At 40.7% G+C, this 24900-nt stretch overlaps 3 protein-coding genes across 4 annotated transcripts in view; 2 read left to right on the top strand and 1 right to left on the bottom strand.

Annotated features, from left to right (window-relative positions):
- Nucleotides 1–14398, top strand: part of LOC143019366 (cubilin-like) — a 37965-nt gene extending 23567 nt beyond the window's left edge. Inside the window, exons 7-16 of the mRNA XM_076175004.1 lie at nt 156–1078; nt 1914–2031; nt 2954–3030; nt 7634–7821; nt 10220–10329; nt 10582–10850; nt 11549–11651; nt 12055–12871; nt 13865–14023; nt 14287–14398. Of these exons, the coding sequence (XP_076031119.1) occupies nt 156–1078; nt 1914–2031; nt 2954–3030; nt 7634–7821; nt 10220–10329; nt 10582–10850; nt 11549–11651; nt 12055–12871; nt 13865–14023; nt 14287–14398 (2876 nt within the window). The remainder of the gene's footprint in view (nt 1–155; nt 1079–1913; nt 2032–2953; nt 3031–7633; nt 7822–10219; nt 10330–10581; nt 10851–11548; nt 11652–12054; nt 12872–13864; nt 14024–14286) is intronic.
- Nucleotides 3063–24900, bottom strand: part of LOC143019558 (uncharacterized) — a 71262-nt gene continuing 49424 nt past the window's right edge. Inside the window, exons 2-3 of one of the 2 annotated variants that reach the window (XM_076175296.1) lie at nt 3896–4631; nt 3063–3800 (exon numbers count right to left, since the gene is read on the bottom strand). In XM_076175296.1, the coding sequence (XP_076031411.1) occupies nt 3917–4534 (618 nt within the window). In that variant the 5' untranslated portion in view covers nt 4535–4631 and the 3' untranslated portion in view covers nt 3063–3800; nt 3896–3916. Of the gene's footprint in view, nt 4632–24900 lie in introns of both variants that reach the window. The other variant, XM_076175295.1, reaches the window with a different exon arrangement.
- LOC143019559 (uncharacterized) lies at nt 14471–24596 on the top strand. The gene is made up of 2 exons (XM_076175297.1): nt 14471–14577; nt 19817–24596. The coding sequence occupies exons 1-2, from the start codon at nt 14497–14499 to the stop codon at nt 20036–20038; spliced, it is 303 nt and encodes a 100-aa protein (XP_076031412.1). The 5' UTR covers nt 14471–14496; the 3' UTR covers nt 20039–24596.

Consider the following 24900-nt stretch of genomic DNA (forward strand, 5'->3'; position numbering starts at 1 on the left):
TACCTTATTGTATATACAAGTAAATATATATATATATATATATATATATATATATACCACACACACACATGCACATTTACATACATATATATATGCACACAGCAATTACTCCATGTCCATAGTCTTACATTCCATGACGTTTCCTTTTTTTTCAGAAACCTTTGAGTTTCCTAGTGAAGAGCTGCTTCTCCGCTTCAGAACAGATGAAACCACAACAAGGCAAGGCTTCTCCATCCAAGGAGAGCAGCTCGAGTGTGAAGACAACCTAGAGGGCACAGAGGAGTCCATTTCCACAACCGATCTCGGACTTCCCAATGACAGTGCCACAGAATTCTTCCTAAATTTTCCAACATTCCCTCCTCTACCAATCCAACCAGTGACCCTCAATGACACAGAGGGTAGGTCACCAGACAGTGACATCTTGAGTATCCCCACCTCAACTGATCAAACTGAACTGACCTCTGTCATCAGCACATTTCCTTCAGTGGATACAACTACATTAGATTTTCCCAAGGAAGGCATTGGTGCAGGGGATGATGACGATTTTAAGACCTCCCTTGATCCAGGGTTGCTGACAACAGATTCAAATTTGAATCAGAAGATTCCAGGAGAGTTTCCAGAACTTGATCCTACAACCACATCACAATCCTTTCCAGGCACTCCCACAAATCCAGATGACCTAGACCTCTTTCCTCCCACAACATTCCAACCTTACCCTCCACCTAGACCCACCAATCCTTCCATTCCTGGACACATTCCTTCCTCAACTGACCCCGGAATCCCTCCTCCAGTGTTTCCTATCTTCCCTGGTACATCAACAGCTCCTGCAACACCCACCATTCCCGGAGTACCTACATATCCAACAATTCCTGGACTACCACCTTCTTCCATAACACCCACAACAAGTTCAGTCAGTCCTGGATTCCCACTCCCTATCGCACCCAACCAGGTGACAGGATGCAACCAGCTCCATGTGATGCAATCCTACACACTGACCAGCCCAGGATATCCCAACAGGTACCCTGGCAACCTCGACTGCAAATACACCACCAGGAGATACTCTGGTACTGTCTGTGCAGTAAGTCCATGATTGTTTGTTAGCACTCTAGGGAATGGATGAGAACCTAACACCTTTGACAGCATGTCAAGACCAATGGCTCATTCCCCCTTTAATGGGAATAGCCTTATTCAGTTGTTATAACCGAGGCAATTTTATTCAGCTGAGGGATAGGATCTGAAAAAATTGGAACAAGAAGAATGAAGGCTCTTGATCAAGACACTTTACATCTAGTCCTCCACTCAGCTGAATAAAACAATCTGGCATTAGCCAGTATACAAATAATATTCAAAATGTAGCACTTCAAGTTGAAGGGTTATGTTGGCCAATCCCTAGAGTAGAGGGTGCTACATATTTGCATAATAATAGTTGGTCAGCCTGAAGGGAAGAACCTTAGCTATAAAAATTGTTTGAAAATAGAATATAGAAAAAAAATTATATAAATAAATAATATTAACAGATGAAAGTATTCTCCTCAGTCTTTGGGGAGGGCCAGGGTAAGTCTTTCCAGAGGTGGTTCAGCAAAACTAAGAAATTCTCCCCACTGCCCATCTTCAAACCCCATCAACACCTTTACCTCCCTCCACCTGGAGGTGAGACCTCAAAGAGCCAACTGTCTCCAGAACAGGCCCAAGACCTCAACATTTTTCATCTTTTCATATATGTTGATAATACAATGTTGCCAATAGTCCAAAGAGAATATTCAAATTCACAATTCATCTTGCTGGACAGTTGTCCCCACCTCACCCCACCCCATCCCCACTGACCTTTTATAACAATAAATAGATGGATTAAGCAAGTGACAAAGGGTGACAAAGGGTGACTGGTATAAACCCCAATGGCTTATCTCCTCCAGATCAGGATCACCTTCTTGGACTTCGACCTGGACAACCCTTTCAGAGACCCAACAAACTGCCTTGGTGACTACCTCAAAATTGGTGGAGAATCCTTATGTGGCCCTCAGCAAGGAATACGTAAGTAAAGGAACAAACCGCCTTTTTAACCCACTTTACTATGACAACCTTGATGTCAGCTACCATGAAGCATATATGGTTACAACCAAAACTAGTCTTGTGTATCCATTCAGAAATGTCAGTATGCCGAGTGAAGGCAGGCCATACATGTATGGCAGGAAAATTCCTTCAACCCTAAGGTTCTTTACCCAAGTGGAAGATGCCCACATTAATGATTTAAAGCAGTGAATTAAAGAAATAATATTGCAGACTAAGATAAGGTTTAAAAGTACTCCTGCTCCTATTTTGGATAGTGGGCAGCGAGTGGAAAATAAACTAGCACAAAACTAACATCTCTGCCAACAGGACTTTAAATTCTAAAGAGTTACACACATAGGAATATGATCATCTCATACATTGGCAAGAAGCAAGTTTCCTACACAATTATATGGAGAATAAAGATGTAAAGGATCAAAACAGGATAAAAAACTAATAAATATAACTAACAACAGAACATTCACAATTTGAAAACAAATGATCTCTACAGAGAACAAGAAAAAGATGGGCAGTTCTCGGCAAGAGCCCTCAACCACATTAATCACAACAGCACACAATACACATGTAAAATTTAAGTACACACAAAGCAAAGAATTTGATTGGAGTCCTTAGTTTGAGACAATGACTGACAACTACACAAGGTGGTCCACAATGTCATTTCCTTGCCTCCCACTTTTGAACACCAATTTTTCACTTGCATTTGAAACAACTTTTGAACAGAGCTAACAACTGGTGACTTGTAAATAGTCACCCACAGTGCAGAAACAAGTCCAAGGTTTCTTCCTTGAGTAATCTGCAGGAGAACCTGTGGACCAATGCCAGTTGTTGTTGGGCTGTGACTTTCCAGTTAGTAAAACTTTGACAATTGACTTCACACCATTTCCAGGTGTGTTTCCCTTCAAGGATCAGCTCTTCAACATGTATTTCCACTCTGATTCATCTGTATCAGGCAGAGGCTTTCAGGTAGGTTTACAATTTTATAACTGAAGTTTCTGTTCACCATTCTTGCTCAACTTCATTTTGTATATGGTTTCCAGTGTGCCCAAGTAGCCCTACCTACGTGACCACCTGAACCAATTAAAATTGATGTTTAAATCTCAAACTTTCTGTAAATATTTTATACGAAAAAAGCTCTAAGGAACATGAATGTTTTTTGCACATTTACCCTTATCTCGTAACTTTTCCATAAACACGTTTTCACATATAGAACACCTTAATATTTTGTACCTATTTCTACCCTACTTTTTCTGTGCTTACGTTTTACAAGAGTGACCTACAGGCCAAACTGGTGGCCCATGCCAGTCTCCTAAGGACCATGCATCTCCAGGAAAATATCCTGGGAAACAGACCGATTGATCTATTTCGTGTTAAATGGTCAGGGCAGTGGACAGGATGCAGGGATGACCCATCATCCAGGTGGTGCCAAGAAAGAGGGAGGGAGGAGGGTGGAGGGGAGTGGAATATGTAGGGAATGGAATGGGTGGGAGTGGTTTCTATGCCTTTTTCTTTTTGGCTACTCCCCGTGTAACGGAGAAAAAGCCTTTGGTGTATGTATGTGTGTTAAATGGAATTGCTTGCAACTGGCACCAACTATTCACTTAGGGGGCAGAGACAGCCATCTCTGAAAGAAATTAAGATCCCACCTTTCACCATCCCAAATGGAGCATCTCTTCGAGTGTAGTCAGTGGCTGCTGCCACACTTGTGTTCCTGTACATTTCCTACAATGGAGAGCCTGAAGTTGTGAATGAAAGTTATGATCATGAGGCCTTCACCCCACCCCAACAAATCACCACACTTGTTCCTGTGAAAGATTCTCTTTGTACTTACCTTGTGCTTCATGTCCATGTCCTAATGCTCAAGTGTGCCATTATTCATCACACTCATATCCTCATGGATAGCACTCATGTCCCAGTGCATAATTTTCATGTCCCCATGCATTGCACTCATGTCGCCATGCACTGTACAAATGTCCTCATGCATCTCACTCATGTCCTCGTGCATTGCACCTATGTCCTTGTGCGTCTCACTCAGGACCTTGTGTATTGCACTCCTGTTCTGCAGCAATGTGCCAATGATCTCATATGTCGTGCTAATGGCATTGTGCATAGCACTCATGGCATCGTGCTTTGCACCGATGCCCTCATTTATTATGCTTATGTCCTCATCCATAATGCTCATGTTCTCATGTACTTGGCTCATGTTCATGTGCCTCGTGCTCATGTTCACATGCATCTCATTCATTTCCTCTAGCATCACATTTATTTCCTCATCTATCATACCTTCATTCTCGTGCATTACACTCACATGCTCATGCATCAAGCCCACATTCATGTGCATTGCAGCCACATCCTGCTGTATCATCCTCGCACCATTCTGAAACTCTCTCACAACTTCCAGCATAGCATTCACATCCTCTTGCATTATTTGCACTTCTTCCTGTACTACTCCCACGTAGTCCCGCATCATGCCAATGTCCTCCTCACTTCCAGCTCCAAGTGATATTACAGATAGTGGTGCAATATTCAAATCACTGGGCTCTTCAAAATCTTCAGCCTCGATCAGTCTGTAACCAACAGCCATAAAAAATTCACATTACTCATTACTGTACAAATTGTCAAAAATTATGCATACAGAAATCTTACTACACATTTCTAATTTTTTTCTCCTCCTTTGGCAGGCTATTTTAAGAAAATATTATTAAAGCTAATACTATTGGGAAACAGCCCACAGTAGACTCATGAAAGGAGACGTTTAAGTGTTCTAATTGTACAAACACTAATGTTACTGAAGTGACATTACAGGTTCCAATATCTTATTCAAAACTATGGTGGCAATGAACCCAGTCTGAGAAAATACCCGAGTCATTTTTTTTTTTTTCTTTTTCTTTTTTTTTAAATTCTGACTGCCTCTCAGCCTAAATTCTCTAGGTACTCTGAGAACATACCTGAGCATCGCATTCAAACCAAACTTTTTTTGCTGATTTTGCTTGGGGCACTGCACCTATTTTTTTTTTTTAGCAGAATACACTTGGAAAACACGAGTTTATATATTTTCTCCTGAATCTGCCCCAACAGCACAGTTTTCTGGCATTGATCATAAAATCTGCAGAATATCATCTAACCTGCTTGTTCCACACCATTGCATACAATGTATGATATGGGCCTAAATAGGATCCTTGGCCACACTCCAACCATAAATCCACATCCTAACTATACAGAATACAGTAATTTCAACAGATTTCAGTGTGTTCAGAGTAACACAGTTATGGAGAAACCTAAGAGACATGAATGCCTGAAGGTTATCATCAAAGAACAGTTTTCTAAACAGATACATCAACTTGAACTGCCTAAAATAGGAAAAAGCCCAATAATAAATTTACAGCCAAATCTGACCGCTGGAAATTGAGATGCAAGAACCCCACAAGTGCAGCTCTTTCCACATATCACAATTATAACTAGGCAAATAAAACTTGGGATGTACAAATACAGGTTAAGCAACAACAGATGACACTCCCACACTACTAGGATACCCAACATGAAATTTTACAGCTTCAGACTCCACACCATTGGGTACATACAAGACAGGAACAATGTATGTGCAGTAGACCACTGGCAATTGCCCATGAGGATAATTTATTTCTTCTTCCTCTGGCATTTTAACTTAATGATGCTCTATGGGAACCAGCAACAAAAGTGTGACATAGTAACCTAACTATGGGTAAAATTCAAATACTATAGGGAACAAGGTTGATTTCTTTGCAACATGTATTAGTTCTGCATTTTCACATATTGCAAATCATAACAAGATTAATCATGAAACACCTGACCTGAACATCCCTCCCCTCCCACTCAAAGGACAAGAATATTTAGATATAAGCCATTAAATGGTCATTTATAAGCCATTAATTACTTCGATACGATGATGCCTATGCAGGCACCATGAGGCGCGAGTGGGTACATAAGGATGCCGCCGTCAGTGTCTTTATTAATTCTTTTTTTTTTGTAGTTGTGCACGAGTTACCCCTGGATTCTGTGAACTGGTTTGGCCATGTTTTCTGTGTTTATTATTACTCAGCATAGAAGAGAACAAGTAATACAGCATTGACTATATTTTATGAGAGTAATGTGATGTCATTTACACTTGGCAGCTGATGCTGCATGCAAGAATTTGAGTTATTGACGAGTTAAACACCATATGAGGACGGAGACTTTATTTGTACGACGTTTCGCTTATTACAGCTTTTTCAAGTACAAGTTGAGATACAAATGCTTGAGATTAAATAAGGGGAAAGGAGGGAATGGGGAGAGAAAAGAAGAAGGGGGGGGAAGGAAGAGGAGGAGGAGGAGAGGAGGAGGAGAAGGGGTGGGATTGAACACTGGGAAAGGATGAGAATGCTGGCCCAAACGTCTGTGGGCGAAATGTCCACAAAGGGTGGTTTAAATATTTAAAATTTGCTGGCCATGGGTATTAGGGGAATTATGTGAGGCGAGATGTTAAACATGCCCCTGTTTTGTTCAATAGTGTTCGTTCCTTGAATGATTGCTGCTTCTAAACACTTCCTGCGGATTTTGTCTGGTTCTCGTATCAGCAGCTCTGCATTCTTCCAGTCTATAAGATGGTTTTCCTTGTTTCTATGTGTCACACATGCATTGGTGGTGACATCATGCCTGATGTCGTAACTGTGTTCACGTATTCATGTATTCAGGTCGCGTGACGTTTCTCCGATGTAAACTTTATCACATCGGAGAAACGTCACGCGACCTGAATACACGAATACGTGAACACCATTACAACATCAGGCATGATGTCACCACCAATGCATGTGTGACACATAGAAACAAGGAAAACCATCTTATGGACTGGAAGAATGCAGAGCTGCTGATACGAGAACCAGACAAAATCCGCAGGAAGTGTTTAGAAGCAGCAATCATTCAAGGAACGAACACTATTGAACAAAACAGGGGCATGTTTAACATCTCGCCTCACATAATTCCCCTAATACCCATGGCCAGCAAAATTTTAAATATTTAAACCACCCTTTGTGGACATTTTGCCTTCGGAGGTTTGGGCCAGCATTCTCATCCTTTCCCAGTGTTCAATCCCCACCCCTTCTCCTCCTCCTCCTCCTCTTCCTTCCCCCCCTTCTTTTCTCTCTTTGTTCCCTCCTTTCCCCTTATTTAATCTAAAGCATTTGTATCTCAACTTGTACTTGAAAAAGCTGTAATAAGCGAAACGTCGTACAAATAAAGTCTCCGTCCTTATATGGTGTTTAACTTGTCAATCTTTTCGGCAACTGCCACTTTCATGAAAATTTGAGTTATACTGAAGTGGTTAACTATGGTATTCTTTACTTTTAGTAAACATTTAGTACTGTTCAATTTATAGTTCTTAGTATACCTTTAGGTGAACACTGCCCCCCAAAGATCTGTACTATGGCACATATTAAGCTTAATCTAGTCCTACATGCATGGCATCCACCAGGCCAACAAAACTGACAAGGTATAGATGAAAAAGAAATAGTAAGAAAATAAAGAATTAATGAATGTTTACAACACCCATTTCCAGCTACATGTAGAGCAGCTGACGACAGAGTGTTTTGTGGGTCCAGTGCTGCCACCTATTTCGCCAGGCTTGTGCGACACTGAGATATCACAGAAAGGCTTCACCCTCTTCAGTCCTGGATACCCTACCCAGTATCCACCTTCCTCAAACTGCCACACAACTATCAAGAAGGCTGGACCAGATATTCAATAGTAATGAGCATTCTGAAGTGTTACTACAATGACACCTTTGATAAGTTTAATGTAAAATTTAATGTAAAATTATTTCTTTCAGCAGGGAATAAGACCTCATGATAAAAGGGCATAAAGGCTACATCAACAGACCAGTTCCTAAAATCACAATTTGTTTTAGCTGATGTCAGACTATTTCAATCACCATAGAGTCACCATGCTAAAAGGACCACCCTTCTAACCCTACCAAGATTACTTTGGCTGGGAAAAAATAGCTGGGCAGAACTTACAATAATGTGCAATGATTAAGGTGGCAATGGGTTGAATTCAATCCCAAAGTGGAATAAACTTTAAGCATTCATTTTGAATACATATAACAGTGGAAATGAATGATTGATGTACAGTGGTGTTATTGGTTAGATTTTTTTTCCTACTCATCCCTGTTACAGTGATACTAACTATACCTTTTATAGAGATACTAAAAATTATGTTGTGGCATACACCAATCTAATTTATCAAGTTGGGACAAAGACAACTTATCTGAAAGGTCAATACCCAGTTTAGATAGATTGTTTATCTTGGCTGAAAATTATTTGGAGTTTGCCTCAACAGTCTGTACACAGTTAATATTCTGAAGGGGTTAAGCAAAGCACCAGCCTTAATAATTGTAAATACTGAACATGTATTTACCTAGTTATATCTTATGGGAAGGGAAGCTATGCTTGTGGTATCCCATCTCTGTATTTCGCTACATCTAATTCATTCTTAAATTCTTGTATTGTTTTTGCACACACTATTGTTTTGTTTAATATGTTCTATACATCCACCACTCTGTGGGGAAAAGCCATTCTTTTTCAGTCTCTTCTATAATTGTCCTTTTTGAGCTTTCATGCCCTCATGTTTCTCTTATCCCAATTTAGTAAGTCTTCTCAATCAAGGACTTCTATACCTCTCTTAATTCTATAGATGGTCAACAAGTCACACCTCTTCTTTGTTCCAATATCTGTAATTCTAGTTTTGACATGGTCTTCATATGACAGTTTAATGTTATGGCCATTTTCATAAGTGCTCTCTGGATTCTTTCAAATTTCCTTGTATTCTTTTTAGTACTGGGTGACCATAGTGTCACTGTGTACTCCAATTTTGGACTTAGTGTGACTAGTATTTTATTTTATTTATTTATTAATCTATTTACCTTTTTTTTTTACCATTTCTTCATCCAAGTGAGTAAAAGCAACTTTTATTGATCTCGGTGATAGGTTTTGCTGACAATTTTGTTTATACTTTTGTCAGGGGACATATCCTTTGTGATGGTTACTCCCAGGTCTTTTTCAGATCCCACTTTTTTTTTTTTTTTACTTCCTTTTCACCAATTCTATATTGGCCTGCTATTCTTAATGTTGAAGTCCACTTCCCACTTCTGACTGTGTTCCCAAACCCTGTTCAGATCTCTCTGCAGTGAATCACAGTCGGTTTCAGTACTCACTTTAACAGTTTTGTATCACCTGCAAAGAAGTTCATGTAACATTCCATACCCTTGTCCATGTCACATAAATAGCATACATTATTGGTGCCAATACTGATCCTTGTGGAACTCCACTAATCACCTCTTCCCAAGTAGAACTCATCTGAGCACTACCCTCATTTTTCTTCCATACAAAGAGTCCTCCATCCATTTCAGTAGTTACCATGTATCCCTATGATTTCCAGTTCTTAATAGTTTTTTTTACGAAGGACTTTATCAAAAGCTTTTTGTAAATCTAGGAAAGCACAATCAGCCCATCTGTCCATTTCCTGTATGATATCTAGTAGTCTTGAGTAGAAACAGATAAAATTTGTGGTACATGATCTTCCCTGTCTAAATCCAAATTGTCTCTGATTTAGTATATTGTTCTCCTCCAGATATTTTATCCATCTACTTTTTACACCTTTTTCACAAATTTTGGCTGTGCTTGTAAAGGAAACTGATCTGTAATTTGTTGGGTCCTCATTTCCTCCTTTATAAATTGGTACGATTTCAGCATTTTTCCAGTCTTCTGCCTTCTTTGAGTGAGCTACTTATTATGTTATATATTTTGTCTTAGTTCTTCCTTACATTCTTTTAATATTCTGTTTGTTATTCCATCTGTGCTGTGCAATTTCCTGACATCAAGGTTCATTATATGGACCATTATTTCTTTCCGTGTTACTATTATTCCCTGGGAGGGGGGGTCACTTTTCTCCCTTCACCCTGATGTACAAAGTGTTTGCTCATGATTTCAGCCATTTCTGTATCTCCTATGTATTCCATATTCCTTTGGCATAGTTTCACTATTTCCCGTTTGTTTTTTAGTTTACCAATTACACAACTATAGATACACGTGGGGCTGATGCTGTTCAACTTTACTCTTTTCCAATGGTATTTCTTTCCCTCTTCCAGCATCATTCTTGAGTTCACCGACTTCGAAATGGAAAATAGCCCGCAGTGTTCCAAGGATTACCTCCAAGTGGCTGGAATAAAATTCTGTGGCACTCAGAGTGGACGCACAAGTAAGTTCTGAGAGTAATGGGATATTTTACATTTCATTTTCAAAACATCACAAAACATGTTTGAACAACTTAACTTTACATCAGTTTTTAAACCAAGATGTTTGTCATATAGTGGACAATTATTTTTCAAAATTAATTAATAATTTATACACTTTTCACTGCCTTTGCCAATCACCCATCAATGCAAATTATTGTAAGAATTTCCAAGCAGCACATCTGTAAACAGTTTCAACATCTTGATAACACTTGCAGGAACACTACCATTCCCCGGTTCAACTTTGGACATGTTCTTCCACTCGGATGGTGACGGAAAGGGACGTGGTTATCGCATCAAGGTTGGACAGGTTTCCTCTGCCAATCCCACAACACCCCGGCCTCCATTAGGCACATGTGGGGGTGTCTACGTCTCACCAACAGTCACCATTTCATCCCCTCTGTACCCATCACAGTATCCCAACCAAGTACAGTGTACCTACAGGTTTAACAAGGCAACTAGTGGGATCTGCCAGTTAAGACTCAAGGTACTGTGATACAAGATAACCCATGAGAAGTATAATCCTGTAACTGAAATGTGGGAGAGAGGGGAGAGAGAGAGAAAAGAGTGAGAGAACGGAGAAGAGAGAGAGAGAGAGAGAGAGAGAGAGAGAGAGAGAGAGAGAGGAGAGAGTGAGAGAGAGAGAGAGAGGAGAGAGTGAGAGAGAGAGAGAGAGAGAATGACCTGAGAAGGTGGAAGGATGCTAGCACATTGTGAAAAGCGCCATTACCTTTGGATCTCACAGGACCTTAAGAAAAGGGGTCTTCAAACACTTTCCTAATTTCAATGCTTTCAAAGGACAATGGTCCCCAAATGTTATTACCTGCCTTGCCATCAATAAACAAGCTTGTCTGATGACCCCATTCAACCACCATCAGATATACAACCTGACTGCAGACATTGAGCGTCACTCTTATACCTGATCCGAATTTTTGTTGTGTATAAATTCTCTACTTCTGTACTAACCTGCTGAAGAGGCCCACCAACACCGATAAAAATACAACACTTTCTTTTGTCCAATACCAGGGTTTGAGTTCAATTTACCTTTCCTCAAATTCATACAGTAGGAACCTAGAAAAATACACATACAAACCAATTTCAAAGTATAAAATATGCACAACTAAAGTCTACCAAACCAAGTTTTGACTCTTCAACTGTTACAATGTTACTGCATTCCCATTTCAGCTATTAGACTTTGATGTGGAGGACAGTAATGACTGCTCTTTTGATTACCTGCAAGTGGACACCTGTGAACGCCTCTGTGGACAGAGGTACCCAGGAGAGGCTCGTAAGTTGAACCTCCCCCCCCCAGCTGAAAAATATTGTTCAGGGTTCCCGCAACACATCTGAAGGTCATCTTGCCTAAAACAATTTTACTTCAAAAGCTAGTCTCACCTAGTGAAATTTGTCTAGTATTTGGAGTCAAATGTCCTAAAAACATTTACCAAGGGATTAACTCCTTTGCTACAACGACACATTTACAAACTGTTCTGGCTTGTTACAAACAAGATCAAGCTGATGGTGTCAAGGAAAAGGCTACCTCAACTTTGAGTAAACTGCATTCTCATATAGTTTTGGCTTATGCTAAAAAAAATCATTCAGCTTAGGACCACAGTCATACTGAAAGCATTATATTTCATACCACACAATTTAAATTTTCAGTGAATTTTCATCCACCTTTACTCCTCCAGGATACTACCACTTTATTGGCAATCAGATGGATCTCATCTTCCGGTCTGACGAAGCTGGATCAGCTCGAGGCTTTAGAATAGAAGTGGCCCAGGTGCCCTGTGGAGTCTTCTACCCATCATACCCACACCATGGCCACAATCACAAACCACACGCAAACCGTCCTCATCGTCCTAATGGATTCCGGTGGCTCAAGCCCTGGGCATGGAAATGGGGTAGTCGTACTAATCATGGCTACAACTCACACTACACTACTACTACAGCCAGAAGCATTAGTACCAATACCCAGCCCAGTCATTATGGACCACCTAGCACTACTAGCCATACTCGTCCAAGTAGTTACGGACCACCTAGTACGACCCGAAGGTCATACACTTACCGGAAACCAGGCCATGGTGGTGGCTACTACCATTATAATTATTGTCCTTATGTTCCCATCACTCCACACCCAACCTTTCCTCCAACAACTCCACATCCTACAGTGTCCCCAACTACCCCACCTTTCACTCTTCCACCCACACCCCCACCAGAGTTACTTGCTTCACCCACTGCAGAGCTCCTACCAACACCTAAGCCCATCAAAATCAAAGAGCCTACACCACCACCAGGAAGATCACTTGAGTCCGGATTCACACCAGTGGTATCGCCAAAGTTCAAGTTCACATCACCAGACTTTAATGCAAAAGGTGTCTTAGACATCAAGAACGCTTCAATCACATCCTGTGACATGGAGTATCAATCTCGGGTCTTCCAGATCACAAGTCCTGGTTACCCTGGACCTTCCTATGCACACATGAGGTGCACCTACACTGTCCACAGGTGAGGCTAATGAATTTGTACCCCATAGCATGATTAAATAATCTACTAAGATCTAGTTACCTACAGTTTAGCAACCATAATCCATAAACAGTTAAATGAAGAGAGTAGATATGTTATGCACATGTTTTTCCATAAATATATAAATGCAAGCAATAATTCACAATGCCCTCAATATGAGATTAGAAACACTGGGCCTATCATTAAAAGAGAAAGAAGACTTATGTTCAGGTCACTGAAAGGAGTGAACAGATCTGTTTGGGGTAGAAGTACACCAAAATGTCATGGGAAATTGAACAAGACCATGTCTGAAGGATGTGAAATACAATATTCTATACAGATGCATAAACTGGAAAAGCAGACAAGCCAATGTTAGAACTATACAAATTTAAAACTAGGTACAATAAATGGAGAATAAAAGACTACCCCATGAATATATAGCTCCATTCATAAATACTACAATTAGATGGAAAAGATAAAATAAAAATAAATAAATAAATAGACCTAACATTTCTTTTCAGAGAGATCTATGGGAGGACCCAAGAATCATTATCAGCCATTGTAGGGATGTGGGTTTTCTGTCATTGAGACTAGAGGCAACATTTAGTTGGTCAACCAATTTAACTGTGGGATATGGCCTTTTGGTGAATGCTTCCTCATTTGGGGAGGGGCTACCTGTGCAGTGAAATTGCAAATAATTTCCTAAATTTATGGTTTACTTGCTTACCCTCCCACTCTTTTTCCATCCACCCTCATTATGAACTGAAGGGTCTCCTGTCACCATGTTTAGCCACTGACACCTTTTGTAATCTCCCATCACACCTTCCAAGTCCATAAATACCCTACTTCCATCCTGAGGATCTTGTGCTACCTGTAGTGTCATGTGCCTCAAGTCAATCTTATACAGTACAATTTTCTCCACTACTTTTTCCTAAATGCAAGCAGGCATTAGGGTAATTGAAAAACTACTATCCTAAGAGCCCTCACTCTTGACAGACTCCACGAAAACATCTGTGGTGCCCGATTTGAATTTCGTCAGTTTGACCTGCAGAAGTCCCAAGACTGCCAGGAATCCTACCTAGCCATGGGCAGCCGGCGCTACTGTGGCCAGATTCTACCAGGAGCTTATGGTATTGCAATGACACCAGGTGTTCTGTTAGCATTCGCAATTTTGAATGGGTTAGAAAATATATACAAAAAGGGAGTGAGAGAAAATGCAAGTGATCTGAGATAAAGAGAAAAAAAGAAGGGGTGGTCAGGAGTGTTCACTTTAGTTATCTTTTGCAAAATTTAGCCAGTCTCATATCCTGCCTCCTGAATAAAAGTGTATGACAATGACAAATTATTCTACCACTACTTAATCCTATTAACACAATGACAATTCATTTTGGTAATCAACAATCTTTTTTTCCTCAAAGAACACTAGCATCCTTAAGCTTATCTCACTTCAGACTACACATTTTCCTTGCCAATACTGCACAACTTTATTCAGTTGAGAATACATCAATAGTCAAGGGTTACTGGTCTTAAATTTTCATTCTCACCCACCTTCCCTGCCAGGATTGGTACCCTTCACTCAGAACTCACCCATCATCCTGGAGTTCAAGTCGGCACAGTTCTCAAGTGGGATGGGATTCCTCCTGGTGGGAACACAGGTCCCCTGCCCAACCCCATCACCATCTTCTGCACCTCTACGTTTTCCAGAGAAGGTAAGACTAGCTAGTTTACGTGTACTCAAAAGGAAAGGAAGGAGCCAGCAGCTGAAGGAAATATGACCACCAGGTCCAAATTACATACTGGAGAAGCTAAGGAGAGGACAAGTCCGACAGTGTTTCAGTATACCATTCTCGGACCTCAATGGGAGAATGAAAAATATGCAGACTCATCTTTTCCTGGGCACTTGAAACATTAAGCATACAGCTAAAGTGAATGTGCATCATCTGGACAGGAAATTTGTCATTTGAACCCATAATGTGAAAATTTAATCAATTCAAGGGGATCTATATCCTCCAGGGAAGGAAGTCTGCCAGTCATCAGTTCAGCTTGTATGTCACTCAATGATGATTGTGCAAAAGCACACGCACTGCTCACTACAACAGATGAAATGGGAGGCAGGCTGGTCCACTACTTGAAAAATTCCATTGCTCATGAACATATTTATACCACATACATACATATACCAAGGCTTTTTCCCCCTTACAAGGGAGGTAGCCAAAAAGGGAAAGGCATAAAATTATTTCCACCCATTCCATCCCTGAATACACTCCACACCCCTCCATCCTCCCTCTTATCTGAGCACCACCTGGATGACGGGTCGTCCCTGCACCTTCTCCACTGTCCTGGGTCAGAAGCAGTGTCGCAAGACACTGCACATCCACAGCAAGGTCGCTTCATTAAATCGGCGACCCCCCCTCTCCGTCCCCCCATGCATAAAAGGAGAGGACGGGGAGAAATCCCTTCGGGCTGCGTCAAATTTTGCTCACACATACTACCTCACCCCCCATCCCCCCGTCCATTCCACCTCATTCAATCACATCATCATCCATATACAACCATTCTCCATTCACCCCTGTCTTCTGTCCTCTCCTGTCCTTCCTCAACAGACATTCCCCTCCTCCCCAAAGCCCCCTTCACCCCATCCATCCATCTCATCCTAGGACGTCCCTTCATGTTCACTCCCTCCACATCTGCCTTCCATACCTCTTTTACTAGTCTTTCTTCACTTATTCTTTCCATGTGTCCAAACCATCCTAATACTCTTTCATCAACCCTATCTCCCAGCTCCTTTTCCACCCCTGTTCTCCTCCTCACCTCATTTCTCACTATCCAGCCTAGTAACCCCCATCATATTTTCTCAGACACCTCATCTCAAACACATTCAAACTCCTCTCTTCTTCTCTTTTGTTCCATGTTTCTGCCCCATACAGTGCTGTTGGCACAATCACTCCTTCATACAGTCTCCTCTTAGCATCCATTCCCAAATGCCTATTCCTCATTACACTTTTTAATCCACCAAGACATTTACTCGCTTCTCTCAATCTACATTCTACCTCCACCTTCACTCCACCTTTTCCTGCCACATTTGCACCCAAGTATCTAAAACTATCCACTTCCTCCAGTCGCTCTCCCTTAATGCTCACTTCCAGTCTACTGCCACTTTTGCCCCTTGTACATCTCATCACCTTACTTTTATCCACATTTATCTTTAGCTTTCTTCTATCACATACTCTCCCAAACTCTGCCACCAACTTCCTCAATCCCTCCTCCGATCCTGCCACAAGTGCAGTGTCGTCTGCAAACAACAGCTGGCTCACCTCCCACTTTTCTCCATTTTCTTTAACCATCTCCAATCCCTGACCCACTACCCTTGCATTTACCTCTTGCACCACCCCATCCATGTACAAGTTGAACAGCCAGGGCGACATAACGCATCCTTGACAAAGTCCCATCTTTACCTTGAACCACTCACTCTCTCCATTTCTAATCCTGACAAGCTCTACTACTCTCATAAAAACTCTTGACAGCTCCCAAAAGCTTTCCTCCTTTCCCGTATATCTGCATAACCTCCCACAGTGCCTTTCTGTCTACCCTATCATAAGCCTTTTCCAGATCCATAAAGGCCCAAAAAACATCCTTCCCCTTTCCTATAGCTTTCCCACATTATCTGTCTTACCACAAAGATCTGATCTACACAACCTCTACCTGCCCTAAATCCACACTGTTCCTCACCAATTACTCCTTCTGTTCCTCTCATAATCCTCTCAATCAAGATCCTCCCATAAGCCTTCCCAATTACACTTAACAGGCTAATCCCTCTGAAACTACTACATTCACACTTGTCTCCTTTTCCCTTGTAAAGAGGAACTATACAGGCACTCCTCCAGTCCTCCGGCACTCTACCCTCTCTCCAGCAAACATTAAATAACCTCACCAGCCAGTCCACCATCACTGTACCTCCCTTTTTCAGACATTCTGCATGGCATCCATCCAGACCAGGTGCCTTACCTGCTCTCATCATCTTAACAACTGCCTTCACCTCATCCTTCCTTATTTCTCCTCCATTCTCCTCACTCACTCATTTTCTTTGCATTTCCCACTGCAGCTATCTTTCCCTCCCTATCCTCCTTCACATTTAGCAACTCCCTAAAATATTCTGCCCATCTTCCCCTTACTGCCTTCTCTTCCATTATCATCTCTCCATCTGCACCTTTTACCTTTTCTTCTCTACTTGATTCACCTCCTCTTCCTCTTAATTTCTTTCCAAAACATCTTTTTATTACTTTCAAAATTTTCAGTCATACTCTTACCCTATTTCACATCTGCTCTCCTCTTTGCCTCCTTTACCTTTTGCTTTACTTCTCTTTTCTTTTCTTTGTACCTCTCAATAACTCCCTCATCCTATTTTGTAACCAAACTGTGAAAGCTCGCTTCTTTTCTTCTACAACCTTCTTTCTTTCCTCATCCCACCATTCACTACCCTTTCTTCTATTTCCCCCTGTCCTTCTTGTTCCACACACCATCCTTGCACACTTTATGACTCCCTCCTTGAACCATCCCCATTCCTCCTCCACACCCAGCTCCACTCTATCCTTTACTCCCTCCCACTCCTCCTTCAGCTTCTTTTCGTACTCCTCCTTTCCCTTTTCATTCAAAGAGTTCACTCTAAGAACCTCCCTACCTTTTGTCCCTTTCCTCTTTCTCCATCTATCCTCCACTCTCAACTTACCTTCCACCAAAAAATGATCTGATATTCCCCCACCCTCTCCCCTTAGCACATGTACATCCTTAACTCTTCCTATCATAATCCTATTTACCACTACATAATCCATTAGTGCTCTATCTACCACCCTTCCATCCACCACCCTCTCCCATGTGTACTTATGCTTGACTTTCTTCCGAAACACTGTATTTGCTATCATCAACTCTCTAAGACACATTTCCACCATTAACTCTCCACTACGATTCTTTCCTGGAACTCCACATTTCCCAACCACTCCATCGACTGGACTATTTCCTACCCTAGCATTAAGGTCTCCCAGTACTATTACATTTACATTCTTCCTAAATCCTCTATGCACTCATTTAGATCTGTCCAAAAGGCCTCCCTTTCTTCTACACTCTTCTCACTGCCAGGCCCATATGCACTTACAAAGACCCACATCTCCTTTCCCAGTTTCACCTTCATCCACATTATCCTTGAGGAAACCTCCTTCCACTCCACTACCCATTTACCTATCTCTTCACTTACTAGAATAGCCACCCCTTCCCTCCCTCGCCCTCTCTTCACTCCTGATAACCTCCCACTTACACTCACCCTACCCTTTCAACTTAGTTTCACTCAAAGCCAACACATCCATCTTTCTTCTCACAAACATATTACCTATCTCTTCCCTTTTACTCTCATCTGTACCACATCCACGCACATTAAAAGACCCAAACCTTAGGTTGCTGGTCCGAAAACTCCCAGACCCTTTTATGCCTTCTCTTTTTTGTTTAGGAATGTCCCCTGTGGGGCTACAAGGAGAAGGATGCCTAGTCCCAATCCACATCCCTTTCTTCTCGCCTCTTACGATCCAAGTGGGAATAATTGGTGGCAGTATTCTTTTCCCCCCACCACAAAAAAAGAATACTCAGAGAAATGGTACAGGACAGCAACAAGGGGTTGGGGGACAGCATAATGGAGGGACAGTCGTACTATAAAAGTGTCATCATTTCTCTATGAACAGAGTTTTCCTCATCATAGACAAAATGATGTGTGGCTCTGGTCTGTAGGGGTGCCCCATATAGACCCTAAAGTATCAACTGCATGCTACTTTGCCACAATAACAAGCAGCCAATACCCCAGATGGGGTATTTATACCAGACCAATGAAATAAAATGTAATATACACATTACAATATGCATTAACACATACATACTGAATGTACATTCAATAACTGATAGAGGTAGTATGTAACTTACGGCTACGTAGACTTAACAAGTCTGCTATTCTTTGGCCATAAGGATGGGCATTACACATGTATTTTTCAAATTCATTGTTAGGTTGTAGAAGTTTCGAAAGTGTGGTGCATACATGCTTTCTAGCAGCATGCTGAGGCATAGACTAAAGAATCAAATTCTAGTATACCAAGGACTGTGGGTATAATGGAAGGCTCGACATTCATAGTAGTTTGCACTTTACCCAAGTCTGGAATTGGTTTCAATGATCACATGTGTGATAGTTAATTCACAAGCTCTGAGGCAGGATTCTTTCAAGATATAAAGGTGGTGTGCTCTTGAATGGTCCAAAGACAGGTACCTGCACAAGGTGGTCCTACAAGATAGTGTTCAGTCATCTCCCTAACTTCTTCAAAACCTGTCAACATCCTCACTACCTTAAAATGCAGACCTGTGGGTCTAGTGCACAGTTTTTGGACCCCAAGGCCTCTGAAATTACTTTTTTGCACAAAGGGAGTAGTGTAATCATTATCTCATGCTCATCTCACAGGTGCACCATCACTTTCAAGTACCATTCTTCCCTACACCATTATTTCTATATCTTTTGCTATAGTTGTAGACCATGACTGGGACCCCATTACAATTCCTTTTCTGGAATACCTGGTTTAACAGTATTCTGCCATGTCAATGCATCTTCCCAACACCATTGTTTCAGGCATATACGTTTCTGTATGGTGTGGGATGCAAGGGATAGGTTATGTATGATTTATTTACCTAATTGTAGTACAGAGTAAAGGAGCTACTCTTGGGATGTTTCTTATAGTCCAATTACAAAACTTCATCTTAAATTAGTGTATGGTTCCATCTTGGGCTACATCTTTTGTGTGATAGTATCATGCAGTGGGAGTTAGTTTCTTATAGTGTCCTGTAGGATGAAAATCTTAAGCTCCTATACATTACTAAATTTACAAATGCACACTTTACTACTAATCCATTTTGATCTCCCAACAGGTTACAAATAAAGAAACGCAGATTCCAAGACCTGACCGCCTCCAGGCTCCCAGCAAATCTTCCATACAGCGGGTCACAGCTTCAGTCGGACCAATTGTAAATTCCAGGGACTTCCCTCACCCAGGCCCTGGAGATATGGTGGTCCCCTGGGTGGGGCCAGGTGGGCGAGGGTACAAGAGGGGGCTGAACACTTCAGAAGGTTGGACAATCTTCAGACGCTAAAATTCGTAATATACTATTATTTATCTGACCTCTGTATGCCGGGAGGTCTCCTGGATTTAATTGCAGATTCATGGCTATCCTACTTTGAATTGCTCAAGGTGGCAACTTATGAATGTGCAATTCTGTCCATCTTCCCTTGCAAGCTAATTAAAATAACGGCTAAAATTCAGTGTTGCATGACACCAGGTTGAAGGCAAGACTACACGCCATTGGATGAGAGCTAGACATTATGCAACTTAGTCATGTATATGCCCTTTTCTTTTACTACTATAAGATAGAGTCCTAACAATTGTTGCCTCAAGATCCAATGCCTGGTAATTTGCAGCTCCAGTGGTTAGCAATAGTCCTCAGGCCTCCTCAGACCTGATAGAAGGAAGAGAAGGAGAGGGGAATATTTGGCTAGACCAAGTTGATGTTATTTGAAGATGAACAATGATGCCAATATTCTAGCATCTTGCAAGACCAATATATGTAAGCTCCCATCATTAGTCTTGTGAATAGTCTTAAAACTGTTGCAACCAAAATATTCTTAGGTCAGTTTCCACCAACATCACAGATTTGAGGACTTCAAATAATTATCCCACCTACTGGCATATTAATTTTCTACACAACAGTGCAACCCTGGGCTGGCACTGTCCCAGGACTGTCCAGTATTTTGATCAAGTAACTGTTGCCAGTTTTCTGATGGCTGCAGTGTTTCTTAAAAGGAAATATGGACTCTACAATTAGAATGACAAAAATATAATTTCCATTGTATAATTACAATAATGAATCAGCATTAGGATAGACTATTTTGGGCACATTGTTAAAAAGATAAGTCAATCTCACTTCAAACAATTCTGTAATAACTAATTTAATTAGCGTGATTAGTCTTTAAAGCATTAACCTACAAATTATGTAACAACATATATGCTTATACAACACATCTACTAGTCAGTTACAACCCTCTTCACTTGCATCCTACATCCCTTAAATTGTTTATATTTTTCATGATATTGAATTTTTAGTAGAGCTTCAAATTACAAATCTCATCAACTCTCATTCATACCTGCCAATCATTCTACACAAATAATCAATATATTCATTTCCTCATCTGCTAAAAATTTGAGGATACCTATCGTAAATGCACCAAGTTGTCTTTGCTGCGCAATTTAAAAAAATATATATATAATTTTCCTTAATATTTCAAATGTGGTACTGATGAAATTAAATCTAACTCATCAGTTACTAAAAGGATCAATTCTTTAATCTCACATGTACAGCTATTAATCACCGTTTATATTTTAATGTTAAGACTTGTTGACATGGGGCTAGTTTAATGTGTGTATTTCCCTAAGAATGTAAAGATCTTAGCTATGTCCTACACCAGTTCTTGAACTGTTATGCATATGAAGGGGTACTGCCCAGGTGGACAAAATTAAAATCTTGTTTTGCAATAGGACACTGAAAACTTTCCCTACAAAAGCAAATAATTTTTGAATTAGTTAAAGCTGATAACCGATATCTAAAACAAAGGTCTACAGTTGGAGACACGACAGGGTCCTACTAGTGCAGCCCTCTTCCTGCAAATTATTAGGTAAATACAGCTTTCAGGATGTATGCCAACAACTTTCATGTCCAACCTGATGCAGACTTGAGCATTGCTTCTACTTTTCAGTAGAAACGTTACTTTTGACAATTTCAAAAGACGTCAAAGTTTTTAAAACCTGTCATTAGGGATATTTTTGTCATAACCTAAGGGTGGCTACAACCAATAAGGTTGAGAACCAAAGTCCTACACTACTAAATTAATGCTAACTTATCCCAACTAGATTTTGACCAATACCACTGCCTCTTCATTGATAAGTTCACACAGCTTAACCAAAACCAATGTACATAGTTTAACATAAGATTTGTTTATATTTACAGCAGAAGATGCTGATCAGTGTTATAAAGGAGCACTTACAGTGAACATGTGTAGCAGCAACCTCAGTATTTTGAAACTGTTCTGAAGTTTCACAGTGCTTAGTTCTATGGCATCACAAGGCAATTGTCCGCCAAGTCTTCATTAACCCTCGCCTTACCAAAATGGTCCATCTATATGAAGGGCTTCTTCACCCTCTTAAGGAAGGTAGTCAAGGTATGCACCCACTCCCATCCACAACCTTTGTTTCCCTCTTTGCTTAGCTTGTTGTGGGTGAAGGGTCATCCCTGTCTCCTGCCCACTGCCCAGGTCAGAAGCAATGCAGGTCACAGTACATCCACAGCAGGGCCACTTCACTTACACAGCAACCCCTCCTCTCCATTCCCTCATGCAGAAAATATAGAAGACTGGGAGAATTACCTTCAGGCCAAGTCAATACATCATCCACACACAACCATCCTCCACTTCCCTTTCCCATGTGTACTTATGTTTGATTTACTACTTAAACAGAATCATCTGGTCTATCTCCAACTCTCCACAATGATTTTTACCTGGCACTTCAAACTTCCAAACCACTCCATCTATTGGTTCATCCCCTACTCTAGTATTGAAATCTAATACTACATTAAATCTATCCAAAAAGCCTCACTTTCCTCTACATTCTCACTACCTGGCCCACAAGAGTTCACAGAAACCTACACTTCCCATCCCAGTTATATTTTAATCCACATTAACCTTAAAGCTGCTTCCTTCTCCTCCACCGAGTACTTTCCTATCTCATCACTTACCAAGAGACACCCCTTCCTCACCCGCTCCTCACTCCAGACACCCTCCCAAATTCAAAATCACTCCTCCCACATGTTTCACTTAATACTAATTTGTCCATCTTTCTTCACATGAAGATACTGCCTACCTCCTCCTGTTTACTTCCATCTGTACTACAATCATGTACATTTAATAATCCAAATCTTTGGGTTCTGTTTGGGAAACTTCCAGACCCTTTTATGCCTTGACTTTTCTTGGGATAATTTTATAGAGCAAGATACCTCGTCTCATTATTCCATCCCACTTTGTTGCCTTTTATAATTTGCATGGGAAACATTGGCAGAATTCTTTCCTCTCCATACTACAGGAGACAATGGCAAAAAGAAATACAGCGAGTCCTCCTTATACAGTAATTCTTTATCCGGTAAATTCATAGTTGCGGTATTTGGTAATTACTACCCTCGATTCTATTTATGGTAAGAAAAATTTACAGATACGGTATCTGCTCTCGTTTTGTTTACACTGTACCGTAGCACCACCACCACAATCAATCTCTTCCCACATTTGGTATACGGTAATTTCAATTAGCGGTAAGGTTTTCAGGAATGCAAATGTACCATATAACGAGGACTTACTGTAGTACATTCAAGGAAGTAGTACAGGGCAATTTCAAGGGAATAGCATAACAGAGGGCTAGTTGTGGTACAAAATTAGCATTCCTCCAGTAAAGATTTTATTTCAACAATGTGTGGCTCTAGTCCACAGGGGTGCTCTGAAACATCAGCTGCATGCTACTGTGCAATTAATACCCTAGTACAGGGTACCTAAATGGTGCCACAAAACTAATGTGGGCTGATGGCAAAGAATGTACAAGGCTAAGTACAACCCAATATGGAAGATGTTAACCTAGAGGTTTAACCCATTTCTTATGGAAAAGTTTTCATGAGGAGGGTTGCTTCCCATCACCAACCTTCTGTATTCAGTGTTAACATCCTATAAAAATAACTCGCAGGTCTTCCCAAAATGCAATTATTTCAAACCCACCATGGTGCATTAGATAAAATCATGTAAAGACTAAACAACCCTTAACTGCCCCCACCCACCTCTCCCTGGTGCAGCTTAACCTCTTCAATGCGAGTCAAAATCATAGTGCTGTCAACATAATCACTTCATACAATCTCCTCTTAGCATCCATTCCCAAATGTCTCGTTACACTTTTTAATACACCAAGGCATTTCTCGCTTCTCTCAATCTACATTCTACCTACACCTCTCCTCCTCCCTTTCCCACCACCTTTGCACCCAAGCATCTAAAACTATCCACTTCATCCAGTCTCTCCCTTAATACTCACTTTCAGTCTGCTGCCACTTTCTCCCCTTGTACATTTCATCACCTTACTTTTACCCTCATTTATCTTGAACTTCCTTCTTTCGCACACCTTCCCATACTGTCACTAACTTCCTCAATCCCTCCTCTGGTCCTGCTACAAGTGCAGTGTTGTCAGCAAACAACAACTGGCTTATCTCAATTTTCTTTAACCATCTCCAATCCCCTACAAACTACCCACTACCCTTGCATTTACCGCTTGCACCACCTAAAATTATCATATTTTTAAATAATTGCTACATATGTTCATTATGAATGCATCCTTCTTGGGTCATCTTTAATATAATTACGTTTTTACGAGTAATATAATTAGTGTTTGGTTTTCATTCTGTTAATCTACCAGATTTCTCCATTCTTTAATGAAAGTACTATTGTACACTGGTACTTGTATTTAATGAAAAGCTGTTGTACAGCATTTCAATGAATCCTGACAAATCTAGATTTCAACAATTGTCTTGTCTCTTCCTCTTTCCATGTGTGAGAAAATTGTACTATTCCACAGACTGGTACTTTCTCCAGTCACCAATTTTACTGTAAACTACTTTTATACAATGCAATAAATAAAGTATCTAAAAAAACTCCACATTATTTTCCTATTCAAAAGTGCTTACTCTTCAGATATTAATAATAACCCACTTTGTTATATATGCAGTCAAAGCTTGAAGTGTTCATTCCCAATTCTTTACTGCAAAGGAAGCATGGAAATAATCAACTGGTGGGTGCTATAATTAAACACACTGCACAGCATGAAAGGGTTTCAACATAAATTTATGGCTAAATTTGACGAGACAAAGAAATGGGCTCCCAT

Source organism: Oratosquilla oratoria, chromosome 37 (genome assembly GCF_046742065.1).
Source record: "Oratosquilla oratoria isolate Oo_2021 chromosome 37, ASM4674206v1, whole genome shotgun sequence".
NCBI classification, from domain to species: domain Eukaryota; kingdom Metazoa; phylum Arthropoda; class Malacostraca; order Stomatopoda; family Squillidae; genus Oratosquilla; species Oratosquilla oratoria.